Source organism: Xenopus tropicalis, chromosome 3 (assembly GCF_000004195.4).
Source record: "Xenopus tropicalis strain Nigerian chromosome 3, UCB_Xtro_10.0, whole genome shotgun sequence".
NCBI classification, from domain to species: domain Eukaryota; kingdom Metazoa; phylum Chordata; class Amphibia; order Anura; family Pipidae; genus Xenopus; species Xenopus tropicalis.
In genome coordinates, this window is record NC_030679.2 from 131817989 (window position 1) to 131841080 (window position 23092).

Consider the following 23092-nt stretch of genomic DNA (forward strand, 5'->3'; position numbering starts at 1 on the left):
CATGGAGAACTGGGCTAACAAGGAAGCCATTTTGTGTAAGTATGGCCGTCATAAAAATTGCCATATCTATTAATCTTGGACTAAAATGAATGGGAATTTGAGCAAGACACGGCTCATACAAACTAACTGTAGTAGGTTAAGAGTATCAGGACTTATTGCCAGAGAATCCTTAATGGGGAAATCTGGCTTCCCAACCACAATTTGTTAAAGAGCCCCACACAACACAGAAAACACTAATATACCTATTGCTGTAATCTTTTCCTTCAAAAAGCATGAATAAATACAATTTTTATATGCTGAAATCCAGCTTCAAAACAGTTCTTCTCTTTCTGCATCATATGAAATCCTGGCAGGGGAGGAGGGACTAAAACATTGATGTTATAAATTGTAACAACTTCTCCACAGCTTACAGACAGCATGCAGGAACTACATAACCCACAATGCATTGCACTGAGATGTTCCTTTCCTTATTGACATCACATGTACAGGGGATTGTGTGGAACTGTTCCAAACCATATTATTACATTATAAATCATGAAAAGGCTGAATATTATTTTAAATTGATGTATATTTCAAAGTTGATTGAAATTTTGTTTATTTTTCAAAAAGCTGAAGTTGTATTTGGGTGGGTTCTCTTTAACACCATGTTAGTGCAGGCCTCAAGATATTGTTAATTTCAGATATCACACCATCATATGGTAGGCAAGAGTAAGAGGATCATGGACTCCCACATACTAAAGTATAGCCCCTAGACCAAAAAGATTTGACAATGCACCGTTTCATGACTTGTGAGAACAAATTGATTGAGGTCAAGAAGATGGGACTGCAGTTCTAGAGGAAGATCTTCCCAGAATGTTGGCAACTGAATTTTATGAGGGACAGGCATAAAAGCCAAATTCACCTGAGATATTTGCCTGTGATTCAAGCTATGGAAAATTCTGACTTGTGGATGAAGACCAACAAGCTAAATATTCACACAAATGATTGGGTCCAGTGGATGAAGGCCAGCAAGCAAGATAGTTATACAAATGATAGGTTCCTGTGGATAAATCCATCAAGAAATAGTCATAGAAATGATTGGCTCCTTGCACTTATGCTCACCCAACACTGGATCACTTGGAACATTCCAGGGCACAAGAAGCAATGTCCCACCCCCTTTGATGTTACTCCCAGTGGCCTCAAAAGTAGGTGCCCATTTTTACACCTCTGGCTTGGAGACAAGTTTTGGAAGCACAGAGACGCAGTTTTACTCCAAGCAGAGCCTTGTGCAGGACAGCAGTCCACATGGGGCTACCAAACAATCAATCACAGTCCTTATCTGGCATCCCCAATGAACTTTTTTCATGCTTGCGTGGCTCACCAACACTTTTTCGTGTGGTTCACGATTAAATAAGGTTGGGGATCCCTGATCTAGAAGAAGTGAATCTACTGGGTTGTCCTCAAGCTGAAGCCAACAGTTCCAAAGCTTAAAGAGCACAACCAGTACTTGGGCATCATCATCTCCAAGATGTCTTCTCCAGGAGCAAACCTTCTAAAGGGCTTGCCCTTGGCTAAACATGGTGCAAACTTGTAAATTTCCCCTTTCTAAATACACCTTCGCCTTATTCGATCATATTAGAACACTCTGGACCTCAATAACTACTTAACTTTGAGTAGGGGTTCTAAACCAGGAACTTCATTGGGGTAGATACAAATACAAGAGACAACCATGATCGGCGTCACAGGAAGTGATTCAATAATTCTCACAAATGAATGAAACGTCACTATTAAAATGAAATTTACTCGGCTAAGGAAGTTAAAGTGAATATGTTCATATGTACATTCTTGATGTCTCTATGATGCACAATTTCAAGTACAATATCATTGCAGGAATAACAATCAATCAGATCATTCGTAGGCAGTGAACAGGGGGCGATACAAGAAAAAGGTGGATTATGGGAAGACAGAAAAAAGAAAAGAAAATTTGCAGTCCGTTTATCAGAATTAAGGATTTTATATAACAAAATCCATAGTGGTATCTTCCAAACAAACTCATGAAATTGTCCCTACCACATGAATGAGCTCACCTCATTTACGATAATGGTTTGTCCCAGGGATAGGCATGCTTTGGCACCCCACATACTACACAATTCCCAGCATTCCTCTCACAGCTCTACTGATTCAGGTATGCTGGGTGATGCTGTCTTGGAGCACCAAAGATTGCCTATCCATGATCTAGAATAATGCTTTGCCTTCCCAGAATCCTTTGCTATCCAGTTAAGATCAATTCAGTTATTAAAAAAAAGTTAATTCAATCATATTTAACATCTGCTGATGCTTTTAGTTACAAAACAAAACTACCCTTTTTAAAATTATAAAGCAGTAACAGAATAGTTTTGCTTTTACACTTACGAGCTTGTCTGTAATTAGTTTGGTTACATCAAACAAAGATAATGAGCTCTGTATAAACAACCACTCCTTTCACCCTGTTGTAATAAAACACAGGGGGTTTTGTGAATGAGGGCAAAATAATGATCTACCTCACAAGAACCAGGAAGTTGGAAACATAATGGAGTGGTTTCTCTATTTGCCCATAAAACATGCATGTTCTTAGTTAAAACAATAGACAAAGCCTATTTATTGAACTCATGTTGACCTATAATCATAAGGCTTTGCACGGCTAGCAAAGAATTCTGGGAGCTGTATCTTTAGATTAATAAAATCTTTCATTTCAGACACAGCTTACCTTTCATAGGATACACACAATATCTGCGCCCAGCAAACAAAAACTATATTGGTAATAAGGAATATCTAAGGAGAGATTGCTTTAAGAGTGGGGCTCACTGTGCAATGAAAATACCATCTGACCAAGCATTGAAGCTCAATGCCTCCTTGGCCAGTAACTTGTAGTATGGGCTAATGTAATTAAGGCACAACATTTGCTCCCAGTTCTAATAACGCACTGCATCCAATCACATTACGTTAAACAGCAGACCAGTAAATGCTGCATGCTGATTGGTTGCTATGGGTAGCAGAACTTCAGAAAAACTTGCATCTGTTATTCACTGCCCAGTGCCAGAACCAGGGGCAAATTAGGGGACCCAATCAGGAGTGGTATATACCAGTTGTGGCTAAAACATTGCACTACAGCTTAAAGGAGAACTATACCCCCAGAATGAATACTTAACCAACAGATAGTTTATATTTTGTTAAGTGACCTATTAAAAATCTCATCAAACTGGAATATATATACATATCATTAAATACTGCCCTTTCCCTTGAGCCGCCATTTAGTGATGGGCTGTGTGCTCCCTCAGAGATCAGCTGACAGGAAATAATGCAGCTCTAACTGTAACAGGAAGTAGTGTGGGAGCAAAAGGCAGAACTCTGTCCATTCATTGGCTGATGGGGCATAGCATGTATGTGTGCCTTGGCTTGTTTGTGTGCACTGTGAAACCTATGGTCCCAGAAGGCGGCCCCTTAATTCTTAAAATGGCAATTTCCTATTTAGGATTACCCAATAGCACATACTACTAAAAATGTATATTTTTATGAAAATGTTCATTTAGATGAAGCAGGGTTTAATATATGAGCTGTTTATGCAATATATATTCTTATAGAGACCTAAATTGTTTGGAGGTATAGTTTTCCTTTAAAGCAACTGGCACTCACTTGGTTTTGTTGGTATAGAAATAATAATTCACCCAGTCTTTAGGCCTCTGCTTCTTAACCTTGGGTCACTAGCGAGACTACAAATCCCAGCATGCCTTATATCGTTACTGGGAGCTGGAAGTTATAGTGCAGAAACAGCTGGGGACCCAAGGGTAAGGAGCAGGGCTATAATAAATAAATCTGATTTACCAAAACTTGCTTTCTTGCAGTTTTCGGGAATATGAGCACATGTCTGCGTGACGCAAGGAGGCTAGTACCTGCAGGAGGAATCCATCCTAAACATTGTTCTCTATCCAGCTAAACCACTGGTACCATTCTCTGCTGGGCAGGTAACAGTGCCCTAACCCAGCGGAACATTATATACCGCATTCAATGTACATTATGTGTTTCATAGCGCAAGCTTCTCGTGCCGCTGCCTCCCGGAACCTTTCCGCTTTCGGTCACAGCAACTAAGTGGCTCAGTGGATCAGCCTGGGCTTTCAGTGCTTCAGCAGCAGGGACTATAAAGGAAATTGGCAAACAGTAGAAGTTGGTGGCACCCTCCTGTCCATTAGGTGCCAGGACAGATGGCATCCTGGGAAGGCGAGCATGCAGTATAACATGTAACGGAACCTGTCGCAGGCGTGTGTGTTAATGTTAAAATGTGCTCAAACAAAGCATCTTCGTCCCCACCGAAAAAGAAATTGTGTATTGGAGTGCTGAGGAGTAGTGGGGTCCCACTGAAGGGTATTAAGGGTACATTCACGCATACAGCAGTCTGAAAAATACCACATATTTCTGTGCAGGAATCTTGCCATCCATTAGTCCCCACAGCGGCTCATGATTATCTGGCGGTAGCGATCAAATACCCAGGGGAGGATCGACAAGCTTCTCGGATTCACATGTGACCATGGTGTCTGTTGCACCTTTTTTAAAGGTATTATATCCAATGCTTCTCTACAGAAACACCGCTGTACCCAGTCATCATAAACGTCCCAGAGAGAATTCTATGTGGGGGAAGGGACACTGTGTTTGAGTAGCTATAGTGGCGGGGCAGGGGCTGGGCGAGACGGTGTTATATTGGCAGCTGCTTCTCTTTGGTGAGGCAGAGGTGGCCTGAAAAGCATAAATTACAGAATGAGAAAACAATACAGTTATATAGAATCAATAGGAGAGTTATGAGGAGGGGTTATATGGGGTAATAAAATGAGTTATAGGGGGGGTTATACAGTATGGAGTAATAGGAGGAGTTATATAGATCAATAGGAGAAGTTATAGGGAGGGGTTATATGGAGCAATAGGAGGAGTTATAGGGAGGGGTTATATAGAGCAATAGGAGGAGTTATAGGGAGGGGTTATATAGATCAATAGGAGGAGTTATAGGGAGGGGTTTTACATAAAGCAATAGGATGAGTTATAGGGAGGGGTTATATAGAGCAATAGGAGGAGTTATAGGGAGGGGTTATATGGTGCAATAGGAGGAGTTATAGGGAGGGGTTATAGGGAGGTTTTATATAAATATCTGCATAACAATGTAACATACAGAATAATATCCCAGTACTAACCTAGATGGCGTATGCTGAGGCTGTTTCACCGTATATGTTGGAACAGCAAAGTTATTCGGTTGATAGGGCTGCAAATAAGAAAAACCATGTAGCATGCAATAATGTAGTATATGGAGCAGTTTTGCATTAAAACACAATAAAATGTGTCTTAACACATATATAAAACAGAAAATCTAGGGATGATGTTAATGTTACAGAGAGTTTTGCCAGCAGCATGGGTTCCTCCCAGAGTGTAAGCACATAACTCTTAGTACACACAGGACTGTACCATCCTACCAACCTTTCCCTCCTCAGTTAATCTCAAATTCTGCAGCAAAAATCTTCCTTACCTAACATTTTTATCATGGCTGCCTGCCAAGCAACAGCTAGCACACCCAATCCTTCTGCTAACATTCACAGCCCTTTATTCCTCCACACGTCACCACAGCTGTTCCATCTATTCATTTGTGCTCAGTGGCTTCCTGGTTGTCTCCTCTGTTCCTATCAAATGCTAGTCATTAACCCTTTGCTATCTCTAACTCTAGAATTCCACCCCCCCCCCAATCTCTGAAATTAACTTAGATCCTGGCTCCTGAAATATTTGGCCCAATAGAAGTACATCCTGCTACTTATGCCTGTGAGTAACCCACCCACTGTGTTTTTTATTTGTTGTATATTTGCTGATTTATCCAATTTACGTCAGCACTATATAAATAAAGAAATATACATACATATATACCCATATAACACAAGTCAGTACAAACTTGTGACACACACACACACATAGAAAACTTACAGTGCTGTGAGGGGGTGAAGTAGCTGGCGTACTTCTATAAGGTCCAGCAGGTGGCACATTTCTAGGGGGGCCAGAAGGGCCCTGATTTTGTGCTGGGTTTGGCATGTTCCTTGGCAGGCCAGTTGGTTGTGTCCCTCGGTTGGGTGGAACATTGTGGGCATTCCTGGGCGGACCTGGGTTTGGAACACCCCTTCCAGGTGCAGCTGTATTCCTTGGTGGCCCTGATGCTTGCCTCTCTCCTCCTGTTTGATTTTTATTGTCAACTCTGAAATGACATAAGTTTAAATTAGTAAGTAGGTATTGCATGAAAATATTGCATCAGAGTTTGAACACCTTTTTATAAGTTAAGGTGCCGTACACGTTAAGATCCGCTCATTTGACCCCTCCCTATAACTCCTCCTATTGCTCCATATAACCCCTCCCTAAAACTCCTCCTATTGCTCCAAATAACCCCTCCTATTGCTCCATATAACCCCTCCCTAAAACTCCTCCTATTACTCCATATAAACCCTCCCTATAACTCCTCCTATTGCTCCATATAAACTCTCCCTATAACTCCTCCTATTGCTCCATATAACCCCTTCCTATAACTCCTCCTCTATTGCTCCATATAACCCCTCTCTATAACTCCTCCATATAACCCCTCCCTAAAACTCCTCCTATTGCTCCATATAACCCCACCCTATAACTCCTCCTATTGCTCCATATAACCCCTCCCTATAACTCCTCCTATTGTTCCATATAACCCCACCCTATAACTTCTGCAATTGCTCCATATAAACCTCCCTATAACTCCTCCTATTGCTCCATATAACCCCTCCCTATAACTCCTCCTAATGCTCCATATAACCCCTCCCTATAACTTCTGCAATTGCTGCCCATTTAACTCACTCGTGGGCTTGTGAGCGTTTTTTCCTGCAGAACCTTCGTTTCAGCTCATTCCTCCTGAAGAATACAAAGGCTCCGAGAGCCAAAAGAGGCACAATAAGGAAGAAGAAAACCAGTAGTCCATCCCTGAGAGATGTGTCTTTATCTAGGGGCGAGAAAGTGAAGAGACAGTAATTACTTAGCTGCAGCAGGTATATACACCCCTTGTTCCACACAGTAGGCCTCGTGCTAAACATACTTTTTGCCTAATGTTTTAATTAGGAACCATGAATGGCTTGTGTTATTTCTTGCACTAAACAGGGCACAATCTGAAACTGAAAGTAAAGTCACATTCTACTCCCTGGTTCCTATGAACCCTGCAGGAGTGTACTCTCATGAGGGAGGGAGTGCGAGATCCCTATGGCTGGATGTGAGTAATATGACTTCTAACAGTAAAGGTGGAATTCCTGGTAGCTTAGGCGCAGTGATGGGTAGGTGCTCCTTACCATTATATGTGGGCCCGCTGTCAATGCTGCCCCCATAGCCTTTCGTTTGGCAGTTAGGGAAGGCCCAGCCCTCGTTACAATGACAGTTCTTATTAGTGTTGCAAACCTGTAAAACAAAAACATTATTCACTTTCCTTTTCATTTTTATTTAGTCAAGGGGCCATAGTACAGAATACTACTGTGCATCTAGTACCCTAGATCTGTGGGAAGCACACTCTATATGCCTACAGTGCTGCAAGATGGCCATTTTCACACACATAGTACTGCTGGCCATGGAAAAACGCACTTGTATCCTAATAGTAATTAACAACTGGGCTTTATTTGGGCAGTAATTGTTAAACAATCAAACAGAGACTAATGCAAACCCTACAGTGTGTTGCACATAAGAATTCCTTATTATCATCTAAGAGAAGTCTGTGCCAAAAATGCATGCTCACCCCATTTCCTCCACACTTCTTCTGCACATCGCAGTCATACTGAAGAACAGATGCATCAACGCACTGGAATTTACTGCAGATCTAGGAAAGCAAAAGAGTCAGCATGATAATTAATTCTGTTAGCTGCAACTGTTGCATCCCCAGCCAGTGAGAGAATGCATAGAAATTCCTGCATATTGACTAATGAAAGCCTATGGAAAGTCAGAAGATCTCAGCACTCCCCCTGCTGGTGAGGAGAGAGATAATGCACACATTGCTTATCTATAACAAACAAGACATGTAGCTAAATGCGTGCAGAGTTTGCCCGATATAAAGACAATAGGTTGAAATATAAAAATAAATGCAGAGGTGGGCTGTTTGTGTGCACAACAGGGCAAGCCATCATAAGGTGGCCTTACATGGGCAGATTTTTCAGTTCCTTTAGACCAATTGGGCAGCTTATCTGCCATGTATGGGCACCCCCGACGGGCCTACCTGACCGAGATCTGGCAGGTTTGATTTTCCGTTGGGTCAGGGACCAAACTGACTTGTTGACGTGGACCCCGATCCAACCTGCCTATGTCTGTCGTCGTAATTTGATTGTTTGGCCCTAGCCCAACATCATCCACCTTTAGGTGGGCATATAGGAAGAAGATCCGCTCGCTTGGTGACCTCGCCTAACAACCGAATCTCCCTGTGTATGGGCACCTTTATCATGCTGTACAAGTAATGTACATGACAGGGAAATAAAGTCTGAGTTCCATTGAGTGTATAATTGTTCAATGGCATCTTAAACACCAACCCGTATATATATTCTCCAGGACAAGTTCATTTCTTACCTTGCCCTCGTCACACTTGGTGCCTTCGTTCACCATGGCAGGATCGGGGACATCAGAGCCGAGCTGGAAATCCACTCCCCAGCAAATGGTAGTGGTGCCGTGGATAGGCGTTTGAATGTAGGAAGGCCGAATCCCAAACACAGGCATGGTCTCCACATTCTCACACTGCAGCTTCCCACAGCGAGCATTCCTGAATCAGACACAGAAGAAATGCCAATGTTATCTGTATGTAGGAAGAGGTTGGTGACATTAATATCTAGTTACGCTTAAGGTATGAAGGCTTCCAAAGACCTTGTTCTTTTGAGGGAAAAAAAACAGGTTACTTTCTAAGTATAGCCACAGACAGGGGCATGTATATCCAAACTTTAGCCACCTCCATGATCAAAAAATGAGTAGTAGTGGGAATGACTGCACGGAAGATATTCCCTGTCTCACAGCTGTAGGAGATATACATCATACTATGTTAAAAACACTGCTCAGAACAAACCATCAAAACAAATGGATGTAAAGTTGCACACATTACCAGTATAATATGCCAATGCCCCCCCCCCCCTTCTGCCTCTGGTAGGGCAGCCGTCACAGACTGTACTCTCCTTGGGTCACAGATGGTCCTTAATACTCTGCTAACCATTTAATCCATATAGATCTACCTAAAACCTACACCAGAACATACATGTTAGCATCACAGCAGTCTTTCCTGAATTGTTCCCTGGCCAGCATTACTTACCTGGTATCACATTTTCTGTAATCGGAACCTTGGAACCCACAGTTCCCAAATCGGTCCCCTTTGGAGTTTACTTCTTGGTAGCAAACTGGAGGAGCGGATTTGGCCTCTGCAGCAAATAAAACATTTATACATCAGAGAAGGTAACGTACTGATCTGGCAGCACTTTCTAGTGTGCTCATCAATTCCCATATTGTCTTGGACTCTGATCTCATTTTTCAATGTAGATATCATGCCCAATTTATATGGGTAACTAAAGCTCCAAGATAAACGTATATAAGGGCGCTCTATCACTTCTCACAACCAGTAATTAAAAAGGAGTCTGCTGAGCTGACATTCTAGTTCCTACACAGCATACTCACTTGATCCAAAGATAGCCTGGCACTGGGCATCATAATACTGACACATGCCATTGTAGCAGTAGGCTTTACTGTTCTGGCACGGGTGCCCATTCTGGATGTAGACATCTGGCTGGCAGAAAGGGGAGGAGCCATTGCAGTACTCTGGGAGGTCACATTCATTGGCCACTGCCCTGCAGACTGTACCACCAGAGGAGAACTAGAAAAGAGCCCAAAAGTGTACAGCTTTAATATACATGCAATGCAAACACATTACCTTCTATCACAGAATAACAAGTACAATGGCACTGGTATAGTTTCCAATCTTACCACAATACAAGAATATTCTAACCCATGGGTTAAAGGAACAAGCAGAAATTGTGGCATTTCCAATTCCAAAGAGCAGTACTGTTGCCCTTGGGACTGCAAGGTTCAGTGTGATTGGCTGCTCTGGAAGTGCTACAATAAATTACTAAGTGGCAGAGCAACTTTCTGTTGTGATATAATGGCACATAAAGCCAAGCTGCCTGCATCTCCCCATGGCACAGGGACATCACTGGGAGGTACGGGAAGTGCCTCGGCTGAAGTTCACTTGCATAGGGAGGTTACACATTGTTTAGAACTTGCATGTAGGCAATGGACCAAATTGGGCTAATATGACTATTTGGCCACTTGCGACCCATCAGTAAAGGATTGTATCAATGGCCTGGTGTGGCCCCCAATCAACCAGAATTTCTAAATGGATAAATATCTGCTGAATGCCTGACCAGATACTGTTCTGGCACCCACACCGTGCAAATACACTGGAGAGTCTGCAGCCTGAGTCAGCAGCCAATGTCAGCCAGCTTAACTTATTCGCTTATTTAGCAACATGAAGGCAATTAGAATAATACAACTAAAAAGCAAACAAGCCCAACTGTCAATATTATAAGCAACAAATACAGTTAAACTATACTGCATGGAATATGACATTAAGTGGTAATAGTTTGCACTGTTATACAGAGAGATAAGGCTCTATGTGTGCCGCTTGTGTTCAGACTGCCAGGAAACACATTTTCCTCTGAGATAGATACAGAATGACACCAATAGTCTCTCTGTGCTGTGTTACATCTCTGTTCACAGGATCACACAACATTATTGTAGTGACCCATATAAACTCTCTCTTGTTCAGTACAACAGCTTTTTGCAGCTTTTTGAGCAATATTATTCTTAGGTAGCTTAAAGCTGGTTTATATTTTCCCAGGGGTTTTGAGAATGATTTTGTTCTGCAGCTCTCCAGGTTAATAGGACTCCACACACTAGAGATGCCCTACTTGGTGCCAAGTTCACTTTCTAAAACTTACCCCCTATTTCCCACCCAGCCCCATAGTTACTTTCCTGTTTCACTCAACAACACAGCCCAGTGCTGTCTGGGTGGGGCAAATACTTAACCGTCTACATTTATCCTTCAACCAGTGGCAGTGTTTCAGTGATGATGTCACCCCTACACTCTGATTGGTGCATTTTGGAGCATAGAGGCCTGGCAGAAGAGGTGCCCTAAAGTTATGACCCTGCCTTCTGCATACCAGTTCTTTGTTTCACCCCAAGCCTGACATCAGCCCTGAAAGACATACTGGGAGGACCTGAGTTACTGGCAAATGCCAGCCCCAGCGACGTAGTATTGCACATATCCCCCCTGAATGTGAATACCCACCCGGCAGTTTTGGCAGCAGGTTCCGTAGGCACACTGGGCTCCAGAGCGCAGCTTGCACGTGCCAGGCTCACAGCATGGATCCTTCTCACATTCCTAGAAGAACAAGACAGGGTCATGGTTAGGAGCTGTGGGTGTCTTAAACAACAACACACATAGCATGTCATTGGTTGCTAAGGTAATTTGGACCCTAGCAACCTAGGGTTGGCTGATGGAATGCCAAACTGGAGAGCTGCTGAAAACTGAAATAGGTAAAAAAACACAAATAAAAAAATAAAGACGAAATGCAAATTGTCTCATTATATTACTCTCTACATCATTTCAAAGGTATACAACCCTTCTAGCTCCACTGACTTCTGTTTGTTCTAGAAAAAGTCAATACGAGGTTTTGCTGGACTATTCTATATTTCATGAGTAAGTTATATTTAGTCTTACCTTGGGGCTCCCACAGTCACACTCCTCCCCTATATCCACAAGTTTGTTTCCACAGAAGGGGGCGCTGTAAGCCTCATCGGGTTTAGGCATATTCAGAAGGCAAGTCCCGCCCTTGCTGAGTGTCAGCTTCTCAAAGTCTTCCTCACTGCAGCTGCTGAAGTTTTTGGAGCCCCTGCAAAGATTAATGGGGATATCATTTTGCTCTTTTAGCTCTCATACGATTATATGGACAATATCACCATTCAGTGTTGCATTATCCTTCACTGACATAAATAAAAAGGATATCATGTTATTCTGATTAAAAAGCTATATTTTTCTTGCTAAGTGGGGTTAGGCTGCCTGGGCCTGTCAAAAACAGCTTCTGGTCAGATTTAGACCTGATCTCAAGGAGTCTGGTAAGCATTTTTGGGGTGAAGCTCACTTACACCTGCAATGACATGTATTTCCCATTCAAGTTAATGGGAGCTGTGGAAGGCAGTCAGAGGCACTACTCAACCAGCTAAAACAAGTAATGAGATTGACATCGACTTAAGGCCAGTAGTCTGAAGGCCAGCTGGCATCAGAATCAGTGGCGTGACTATAGAGTAAGCTGACCCCCCTCAAACAGTGGTATCTGCTTCCTCCCCACCCCTCTCCTACCTAAGAGCTAGCGGGTAGGGATCGGGACCTCGAACGGCAAACGTGTGCAGAATAGGACAAGTGTGTGGTGCTTGCGTTGTGCGCTGGACCCCTCCACAGATTTTTTAGCCAGTCTAGGAATGCCACTGATCAGAATTGCAGAGAATGCCTCTCTGCTGTCCTATATAAACCTGGCAATGGGATGAACTCATATTTGCTTTTGCCTCTGCCTAGGGTGGTATATAGAGAAAAAATATATTTTTCCTCCAAATTTTTTTAAAAGCCCCCAGCTGGACACTTGTTGCCAAATTCAGCATCACAGCTGAGGGAGAATGGCCCACCCTCCTACCCAATCAGCCCATGTATATAATCTGTATAGTCTGTACTGCACATGCACCAATTGAATAGGAGAGGGGTAGTGTCTAGGGCACAGCCATATATTCATTTAGCACCATGCTATATAGGAATGCTCTTATATATCTGAGCTTAGGGGGCCCTGAAAAAAGTTGGATGACAAAAGTGGGGCTATAAAATGAGCAGTTGCTGATGGTTCAGCCAGCTGGTCCAACAAACTTAGTGTAAAACTATTGTGATGTTCTGTTCCCTGTTTGCAATATTTCCAAGTTTATCTCTCCATCCCCACCCCTCTAGTTCAGATGTGTGCATAGCAAATACATACAGTACATGTATCTAATAAAAAATAATGGCACATTTCACTGAGTAACCCCTGTGGGTGTCAGTGCTCCCTCACAGCTGCAATAAGGTGGGGCGGCCCGGATCATTCTGGCTCAGTTACTAACTGCAACTTGGGGTGAAAAACTTTCTGTTCCTTATCTTTGTTTCTAGTAACCTGAAAATTAAGTAGTGGGGTTACATATGCTGTATTAGTGAGCAGAATAACCCGTTGCTGTACGACTGGGATAGACACATGGGTGGAAGATTTCATTGGGTGTTGCCATACAAATTTCTTGCATGACTTGAGAAAAAAATCTGATATGATCTATAGACAACAATGGTATTTAATTAATAGTTTAGTATTTATTTAATAGCATAGTAAGGCATTTTCCTACTGAGTTTTTGGATTATGCCTAAACCAAGACAAACAATATGGCAATCCCCACTTAAAACCATGGAATGGTCAGCGAACAAAATGACTTAGTACCATAGATATGAATGTCAATTTAAAGGTCTTTTAACAGGGAGTATAGGCTGTAAAGCATTGGGGCATCCTTACGTGGCACCAGAGTTCATGATGCAGGTATCCACTGAACACAAGCAGTTTCGCCCGTCGTCGTGGTTCATTCCGAGGTTGTGTCCCAGTTCATGGGCAACAATGGAAGCAAAGGACTGGACATTGTAGTGAGAGAACTGCCAACGTAAAAAAAAATCCAATTTGTATCTGCAAAACAGCTGATTCCGCAACATAAACCACTAACAATCACAAAGACATCGGATGTGACTGACACATACCACATTGATACCACCGGCGTGACTTCTAGAGCATACTGTGCCCACAAACGCCATGCCCGCTGTGCCACCAAAGCCTTTCTTCCTATAAATGATATAAAGTGTGTTACAGACTGACAGCAGGACATAGAATACAACAAGGCAGGAAATCATGTCAGAACTGTCCTAGCAGCCACCCAAACCTGCCCATATGTGCATTTAAAGGTGATATATTGTGTAAAAACAATACTGTGGCAATAAATTGTGCTCATCTAAATATAGAAAGAATGTGCTTTTAAAAGTAGTGTTTCGGGGTGATTTATTAAAAAATTTCTCCAAACACCACAGTTGTCCTGCCCATCTGTTCCACTTCCTGCTGCCTCCTTTCCCAGTCTGTGCAGTGGGGGGCAGGGCAATCAGCACTGTAGGATAGGAACCAATCACCAGCTAGGCTGACCTGATAGGGAACTGAAGCCTGTCTTTGCTTGAGTGACTGCAGGGCTGTCATTGGCTATCCCCCTCCTACTGTGCTTCTGGCAGGGACTGTTGGGACACGCCCACCCTTCACTTGAAACAGAGACTATAGGGAGCTCCAATAAAGGAGCCTTTTTTCAGATAATATTAGTTTTTAGCCCAAAGTGAAACAAGCCCCATATATTATTCATAATTGCCTACAAGATTTTTCATTTATCCTATATGTCTCCTTTAATGGGTTATACCCATCCACTGTGCCATCATAACAGGTTGAGTACTACTGAGATGGTAACAGCCAATTACTTACAGGACAAGCTGGGCGCTGTCATGTCTACGCAGGGAGACCAAGCTAGTTTCACGCCACTGTACAAAGCGCCCCAGGACATCCCCTGCTGTCCCATCAATGCCGATCTTATTGCCATCTGTCCAGATCATCAGGCCGACCAGGACAATCCGAATGTTCAGCATTGTATACATCTGAAAGTAGGACAGACATGAGCCAAGGTGAAAGCAATCACTGTCTCTATACATAAGAACAGCCATATATCTGGGGCTCAGGGACCATCAGGCACAATATAACTGTGATCCAATGCATTCCTTTTCCAAACCAAAACAAACACAAGAGAGGGATCACTATCCTATAAAGTCAGTTGCTGCCAGGACAAATAGAGACAGGTGATCTGTCTCTATAAAATGGCAGAGTGTTGCAAGGACAGAAGAAAATGACTATGGATACTCCTCTTTCTTTGGGGAGGGGGGTGGCAGTGGCAAGAAAGGGGCAGGTGATCTTTATGCTTGATGGTCAGTTGCAGAATGGAGTCAGGATAATGGAAAATGACAGGAGGACCAGGGAAAAGATAAAGACACCAAAGAACCTTCCCCTATTGAGTCAGTGGCAGAAAGCAGGTAGTTTAGAGGAAAAAGGGCTTGGGACCCCTTTATTAAAGATCAGCTACAGAGTGCAGGTAGGACAGAGTAAAAGAGACTGGGGTTCCTTCTCTAGAGCGTCAGTGGCACAGGGCAGGTAGGAAAGTAGGATGGGGATCCTTCTCGTAAGGCTAATGTCACATGGGTTGTTTTCACCACTGGTGTATATATGCCATCAGAGCAAAGCCGAAGGCCTGCCCTCTACCCCCACCATGTGGGTACATTAAAAGGCATAGCATCTGCCAGTCAGCGCACACAGAGAGCATATTTCAGAGCAGAAACGCTATAAATATAAAAATTTTGCCTCAAAATATGCTGTGTGTGTGCTGACAGGCAAATCCCATGCCTCTTAGTGTGCATACATGTGTGGGGCAGTGGATAACCTTTTCTCTACTGGCATATATATTTGTCATCAGGAAAAAAGACCTGTGAGCCATTATCCGAATGTTAGTGGGCGACAGCTGGTATTACAGTCAGAGACAATGGTACTGAGGGTTTTTAACCTAAAAGATTGGCAAAGAGACGGTAAAACTAGGGATCCTTTTGCCTCTGGGGATCTGGGGAGCATTTTTTCAACCTCATCTACTATGTTACTATGTTCTCCTAGAGAGTCAGTGGCAGAGAGCAGAACGGAGAAGTGACAGATGCGGAACAGCTGGGTATCCTAGAGAGTCACATCTGAAATATTCTCATACACTCAATTGTTTTCCTTACACTGTCCAGATAATTTGACAGTTGCACCATCTCCGCCCTCACAGCCGTTTCATTCCTGCCGAGCATGTCAAACTGAAATAAAAAGTTAAAAATAATTATGCCGGCAACACAAAATTCACAAATCCCCTAACCAGGCAAAGTGCACAATATCAGATGGACTGGCCCACAAGCCAGGTGGCCAGTGTGTAGCTATGCAATGTGTCACGAGTGGGTGGGCTGCAGAGAGATTCCTTATAAAGGGTGGAGGCAGCTCTGGAGTTCTGAGAACTGATGGCGCCGATACAATAGCAACATACACAGAGCATTAAGTCATGAAGAGGCCGACGCTCTCATTTTAAGAGCACCACATGGGACCAATACAATAGAACAAACTCACTAAAACAAGCTTCATAAAGGAAAAAATAAGTTCTGCAGAGTGGAACAAATGGGGTCAGGTAGGATGTTTGGGTCAGTTCTGAATCACTGCAGCATGCCTTCTACACAAAAATCTACTCATCTATGGAAGAATCTTTGAATCCATGGTCATTACAATTCATCAGAAACACTGATGTGTTGAAGCTGTGACACATTGGAAAGGTCTGAGTTTTACCAGAGAATCCCAGACCGTTTCCATTTTAAAAAGGACCAAACTCATGCAGAAAACCTTTGTGAAATGCAAGTCTGGTGTTTTCTGAGGTCATTCTTTGGATAGAGCCCAAAGGGCGGATTAACAGCAGAGTTTGACAACCATGATTGCCTTGTACTATAAATCTGACAACTGTTCTGCTCCTGCAGGAACATTTAATAATCCCATGGCTGGACTTTGGTATCAGAGAAAGAGAAGTGAGCCTTGTACCGACAGTGTCATACCCACTGACAAACACCTTGGCAATAACAAGCACTAAACTGCTTTATTAATTAACCAGCCACATGTCACATACACCAGAATCTGAAAATGCCCATTGCTAAGTCTTGCGAAGAAAAAGCTATCCCAAAACACCTGGATCTCAGCGCTCCTAAGCCCAAATCCATACGCACGCCTACTGGATTCTCAACCACAATGTATAAACGCAGCTGCATCTTAGGCTTTAAAAAAAATTGGCTGCTAATTGATTTAATTAGTCTGCAATTCCTTAATATATAATATGGCCAAAACAGCCTATGCCAATCAGGCCTAAATAATTTCTGATAATTTTTGAAATTTTTAGTACAAAGAGGCCCAAACAGCCCCCAACCAGCCCAATAATTAATGACTGTCTATGGCATTTTAGAGCAGCCCTTCTGGCATTTGCCAGAATCCACAGATTGCCAGTCCGGGCCTGATGCCAATGTGTTACCAAATATTTATAGAAAACTAAATAGTGCCTTGCCAAGGGAAAAAAAATGTGCTCTGGATTATAACTTGTGCCTAAGAAATATTCCCAAAGAAGGGCTGAGCAGAGGAAATGAAGCTCACAGCTTCCCTTGTTTACAGAATTAGAATCATTGTCAGTTCGGCAGTACTCGGCTGCTTGTGTTTAGCAATGGGCGTCTGCTTTCTCTTCAGAAATTCATCTCACGTCGGTAACAACAGGAATAGCAGTGGTCATCCAGAGACCCACTGGTCCACAAAAGTATTGGGGAAAGGGACTCCTATTTCTCTGAGGGCCATGTGCGTATCTTTAACTTATGCCACTATGGCTGCCAACTTCTACCAAGCTTGTGTCTGTAAGAATATATAATAAAGGATTGCTTCACATTGGAAGGTGTTCTAATAACCCCAGACTTACCCGTTCCTTGTCCACAACTAAGAAGAGCTCCACGTATCTTGTCTGGTGGAGAACGGCCCTCTTCCTCTGCAACGACAGTAATATTAGTTGCTGTTTCTAATTCATTTCCCCAAAATGAGGTGCCTGCATCATCTGCAGGGACACTTGGCACACTTATACACTGAAACACGCTCATACCCTGGCAAGAGATTGTCAGCAAACAACCTGTTATTCGCCTGTACCCAATATTTGACATATTGCTATCAGATTCCAGGCTATTAATGGTTCTTATATAAGGATGTACAAATATATGAATAAACAATAATAAGACGACAGCTAACAACACTCAGATTGGGTAAGAAAAGGCTACCACTTAAAGTTATTTTAGTATCTTATAGACCCTGGCACTTTGGTTTATGGAAGAGGAGCACTGGCCGGGCCAGAAGGTTAGTGATTTTGTTCATCAAGAAATTGTCACCGTATTCCCCAGTGTTTTCACATTTTGCTCTTCATTAAGAGTAGTGTTCCAAATTCAACAATAAAAAAGGAGGAATATGAAATTTACAAACAACCTAATTGAAAATGAGTTTTGCCCAGACACACAGAATATGGCAGCACTGGGGGTGTGGGGGAAAACACAGAAAGGCAAATAAAGGAAATGTATATATGTGTGTGTGTGTTTATATTGCCTGTCAGTATAATAATAATGTACCCGCAGGAGCTGAGTCATACTGAGTGGGTTTATGTCAGTCTCTGGCTCTTTGTCAGCGGCTGTCACCCCGCACACCATTGGCTCACTCTTGACATCCTCTAGACGATAGATCAGATGCTGGAACTTGTCTGAGGAGTCCAAGGGTTCAATTCCATAGCTCGAGTTCTGTAGGTGCAACATGCCCCTGTGGGAGAGACATAAGAGGAGGTTCTGGGTAATCTGTGCCATCATGCAACTTGGCAGGATCTTCTGGTACAGAGAGAACCCATGTGTGCATGAAGGTTTATAAAAGAACACGTGGGAAAATTGGAGGAATTAAATTCCTATGAGGCATGTTGAGATTTGGGATACTGTGCCCACCTTGTTTTCTGGTTACTCAAAGTATGGCGCCAAATTGTCCCAAACCTACCCTCTCATAAACATAGCAGCACAGCACCTAACCTCAGCATATGCTTGTACTCATTTTGGCCAAAATCACAGAAAAGTCGCTAGCATTTTCATGCAATTCTCCCTGACAGTAATAAATAGCAAGTGGAAGGATTTTTAGGGGTGGGGGTTCAGTACCGAAAATAGTCCAGCAGGTAAAATGCCTTCACTTTTCAATGGCACTACAGTATCCCTAAATAATTACCCCAAATGTGACATATCGCCAGATATAGAGTAAAGTCATTTTCACTTGATCCTTGGCTACTGTACCTTCCCAGGGAAAAAGGTACCCTTATTTGAGAGTTAGGGCTCTGGCACACAGGGAGATTAGTCGTAAGCGACAAATCTCCCTTGTCACGGGCGACTAATCTCCCCGAACTACTATCCCACCGGCAAAAATGTAAGTCACCAGTGGGATGGCACACGCTGCGCAGGCGATTTTGGAAAATCGCCGAAGTTGCCTCGCGAGGTGGGATGGCAATCCAGGGAGATTAGTCGCCCGCGAACAGGGAGATTTGTTGCGGGCGACTAATCTCCCTGTGTGCCAGAGCCCTTAGGGCATATGGGTCACCCAAGGCAGTCAGTCAGAAGAGTGATTGATGGGCTGTGATTGACATTAGTTCATTATTTAATGAGCTGTGTGGGGCATTAGTAGCTTTCAGCATATCAGCACTACTCTTTAAAGGCTTTACTTATGGAAGTAAAAGAAAGTGTGCATTAGCCAGCTAATATAGCATAGAGGGAGAAGCCGCAGCAACCCTAGCTAGAATAAATAAATAATACAAATGTAGTCTTTGGAGAAAGGCACAGTAAAAAATGGGGTAGCTTCCTCTATGTGTATAAACCAAATATGCAGTATAAATAAATGTTATATAAGCAACAAACTGTGCCCTAATATCTAATATATGTCTGCTGGATCATATTCAATAACAGGGTGCTGTTATAAGTGAGCATAATGTAGAATAAGGTGAAACCTGGACCAGGGTAGGGTTTGTGTACAGGGGCCGGAGAAGCAAGTTACCGTAAGCCGGAGCAGGTGCTGATGGCCGCCACAGATCCTGGGACCCCCTCTGCATAGCCCTGATAATGACAGTGCTCCTGGAAGGAAAAGAAATAGAGTGTAAATATACAAGCAGGGAACACAAATGTCTTCATATATTTGTTTTCTGAATTACAGGGGGTGGTTCAACTTTAAGTTAACTTTTAGTATGTTCCAGAATGTCCTATTCCTAGTAGATTTGCAATTGTTCTGCATTATTTATTTGTTATAGTTTCTGAATTATTTGTCTTCTACTGCCTCTTTCCAGTTTTCAAATGGGGGCCCCCCGACTTCAGCAGCCAAAAAACTATTGCTCTGTGAGGCTACAATGGTATTGTTACTATATTATACTTTTTATAAGTTAATTTCCTATTCAGTCCCCCTCATATTGATATTATAATCTCACATTCAAACTGCTACCTGGTTACTAGGACCCTAGTAACCATATAACTGCTGGAATACCAAACTGGAGAGCTGCTAAACAGAAAGCTAAATAACTGAAAAATGTGATAAAATGAAGACCAATAGCAAACTCAGAATATCAATGCCTACATCATACTAATAGTTAATTTAAAAGGTGACTACTTTACTACCCTGTGACAAGAACCTGAATTAAAAATTAGAATTCTAGTCGGAGAGACACAATTTGTGGAAAGCAGATTAGTGGGAGAAGCAGCAGGCTGGGGAAGCGAGATAAGGTGGGACGTATGCAGGTAGAGGGAGTAAATGTGCTGAATCTGAATGAAGGTGTTGCATGGAGACATGAGGGGGAAAGCATGGGACAGAGAGAAAAGTAGGCAGATAATGAGTGGGTCATGAAAATTAAAGATGAGGGATAAAAGATTAGGCAGGGGGGGCAATGCATAAGCAGAGCTGGCTTGTAAAGGATGTGAGAGATAGAGAATGGGTCGGCAGAGAGAATGCTGTGTCTGTGACGGCCATACGAGGACACCCAGTGTAGCAATGAGGAGAACAATTAAGAGAGACAGACGCTGCACTTTATAGTAATGTTTGAAGCTCCCTGGGACAAGAAGAAAGAGAAAATGGAGATCAGATTATTTATTGAAGTTCCTAAGGAGCTGTCGCTGGGATCTGAATCAGCTTCATTTAAACAGGAAGGCTTCCAAACCACAATTTGTTAAAGAGCTCCATACAACATAGAAACCCCTAATATCCCTATCACTGTAATCTGTTACTTCAAAAAGTATGAATAAATACCAAGCTGAAATCCAGCTGCAAAGCAATTCTTCTCTTTCTGCATCATTTCAAATCCTGGCAGGGGAGGAGGGACTAAAACACTGATGTTACAAATTGTAACAGCTTCTTCACAGCTTACAGACAGCATAACCCACAATGCATTGCACTGTGATGTTCTTTTCCTTATTGACATCACGCGTGCAGGGAATTGTGGGATTGGTAGGATGCAGGCTGAAGGCAGACTGAGGACAGGCGACTACTGTTACATTTGATTTGAGTCTCAAAGTAGTCAGCCAGATCAGCAGGGGAACAGGGGAACTGTTCCAAACCAGATTATTATTTAACCAGAGGGCCACCTCCCTCTCCTATACACAATAATGAGTTGCTGAGTTGTTAGAGCTGAGGCCTATGTTTATAGCCCCTTTCTATATTATGTGGATGCATCACTGGCTAAATAGAAGCAACGTGAAAAATTTGTACAGATGTGAATGGAAGTCTCTGTACTAACAGCCAGCAGGAATGACCCAAGTAGATCAGCTGGTAAATATGACACTACCAAAGCCAATATATTGCTCTATGTACAAGGATTTAATACAGCTCCATAAAAATGAAGCATGTTTAGGCAGAGGACAATGAAAACACATTACTCAAGTGTTTTCCAAGTGGAATTATTGGGCAGTGCTTAACAGTAGGAAAAGTCCTAAAGAAGCAGAGTTGTGCTACGGAACCATTATAACGAGAGAACTGCTGACAATGTGTGATTAAAGGAAACCCATACACCAAATACTGTGGTTTTACTATGGAAGTTTATTTTTACAGAGGAACATTTAACAGCTCTGAGCACAAAGAGATCTGACAAATATGGCCCCCAGGGACCCAGAAGGAAGTAATTAGCAGCAAAAACCTTCTAGGAGTGGTTTCTGGTCTTTTTTTGATCCAGGCACCCAATTCAGTGCTTGTTTATATGCCCTTAGCTCAAAGCAAGATAATATCTATCTATCTATCTAGAGATATACATATATATATATATATATATATATATATATATATATATATATATATATATATATATACACATTTTTAGGAGTATTAAGGATAGCCAAGGCATTCTCCCCAAAGCAGTTGCAAACTAGCCTTTAGGTTGGGCCCCTACCATTCACTAGCCTGGGACTTTGTACTAGGGGTTTTTAGAACAATGGTCTAAGGCAGTGCTGTCCAACTTCTGTTGTACCGAGGGCCGGAATTTTTCTGACCTACCTGGTGGAGGGCCGATAATGGAAGCCAGTTTTGACCACTCCCCTTTTTGAAACCGCACCCACTTGAAACCACACCCATGTTATCACATGACCATACCCATATTAATGGTTGTAGTACAGCAAAAACCTGCCATACTCTGCCTGCCCTACCCTGCCTGTGTACCATACTCTGCCTGCCCTACCCTGCCTTTGTGTGTGCCATACTCTGCCTTCCCTACCCTGCCTGTGTGTGCCATACTCTGCCTGCCCTACCCTGCCTGCGTGCCATACTTTCACTGTGTGTGCCATTCTTGGCTGGTTTGTGCCATACTTGGCCTGTGTGTGCCATACTCTGCCTGCCCTACCCTGCCTGTGTGTGCCATACTCTGCCTGCCCTACCCTGCCTGTGTGTGCCATACTCTGCCTGCCCTACCCTGCCTGTGTGTGCCATACTCTGCCTGCCCTACCCTGCCTGCGTGTGCCATACTTTCACTGTGTGTGCCATGCTTGGCTGGTTTGTGCCAAACTTGGCCTGTGTGCCATACTCTGCTTGCCCTACTCTGCCTGTGTGTGCCATACTCTGCCTTCCCTACCCTGCCTGCGTGTGCCATACTTTCACTGTGTGTGCCATTCTTGGCTGATGTGTGCCAAACTTGGCCTGTGTGCCAAACTTGGCCTGTGTGTGCCAAACTTGGCCTGTGTGTGCCAAACTTGGCCTGTGTGTGCCAAACTTGGCCTGTGTGTGCCAAACTTGGCCTGTGTGTGCCAAACTTGGCCTGTGTGTGCCAAACT

General features: G+C 43.0%; 1 protein-coding gene across 1 annotated transcript in view; it reads right to left on the reverse strand.

Moving 5' to 3' along the window:
• Positions 1-1760: 1760 nt before the first annotated feature.
• The window catches only part of adam9 (ADAM metallopeptidase domain 9), a 42347-nt gene continuing 21015 nt past the window's right edge, over positions 1761-23092 (reverse strand). Inside the window, 18 exon segments of the mRNA NM_001246201.1 lie at positions 1761-4746; positions 5196-5263; positions 5971-6235; positions 6862-7003; positions 7344-7449; positions 7781-7861; positions 8599-8788; positions 9326-9431; positions 9685-9880; positions 11354-11446; positions 11786-11957; positions 13638-13771; positions 13874-13955; positions 14631-14800; positions 15965-16036; positions 17713-17778; positions 18404-18587; positions 19851-19927. Of these exon segments, the coding sequence (NP_001233130.1) occupies positions 4671-4746; positions 5196-5263; positions 5971-6235; positions 6862-7003; positions 7344-7449; positions 7781-7861; positions 8599-8788; positions 9326-9431; positions 9685-9880; positions 11354-11446; positions 11786-11957; positions 13638-13771; positions 13874-13955; positions 14631-14800; positions 15965-16036; positions 17713-17778; positions 18404-18587; positions 19851-19927 (2280 nt within the window). The 3' untranslated portion in view covers positions 1761-4670.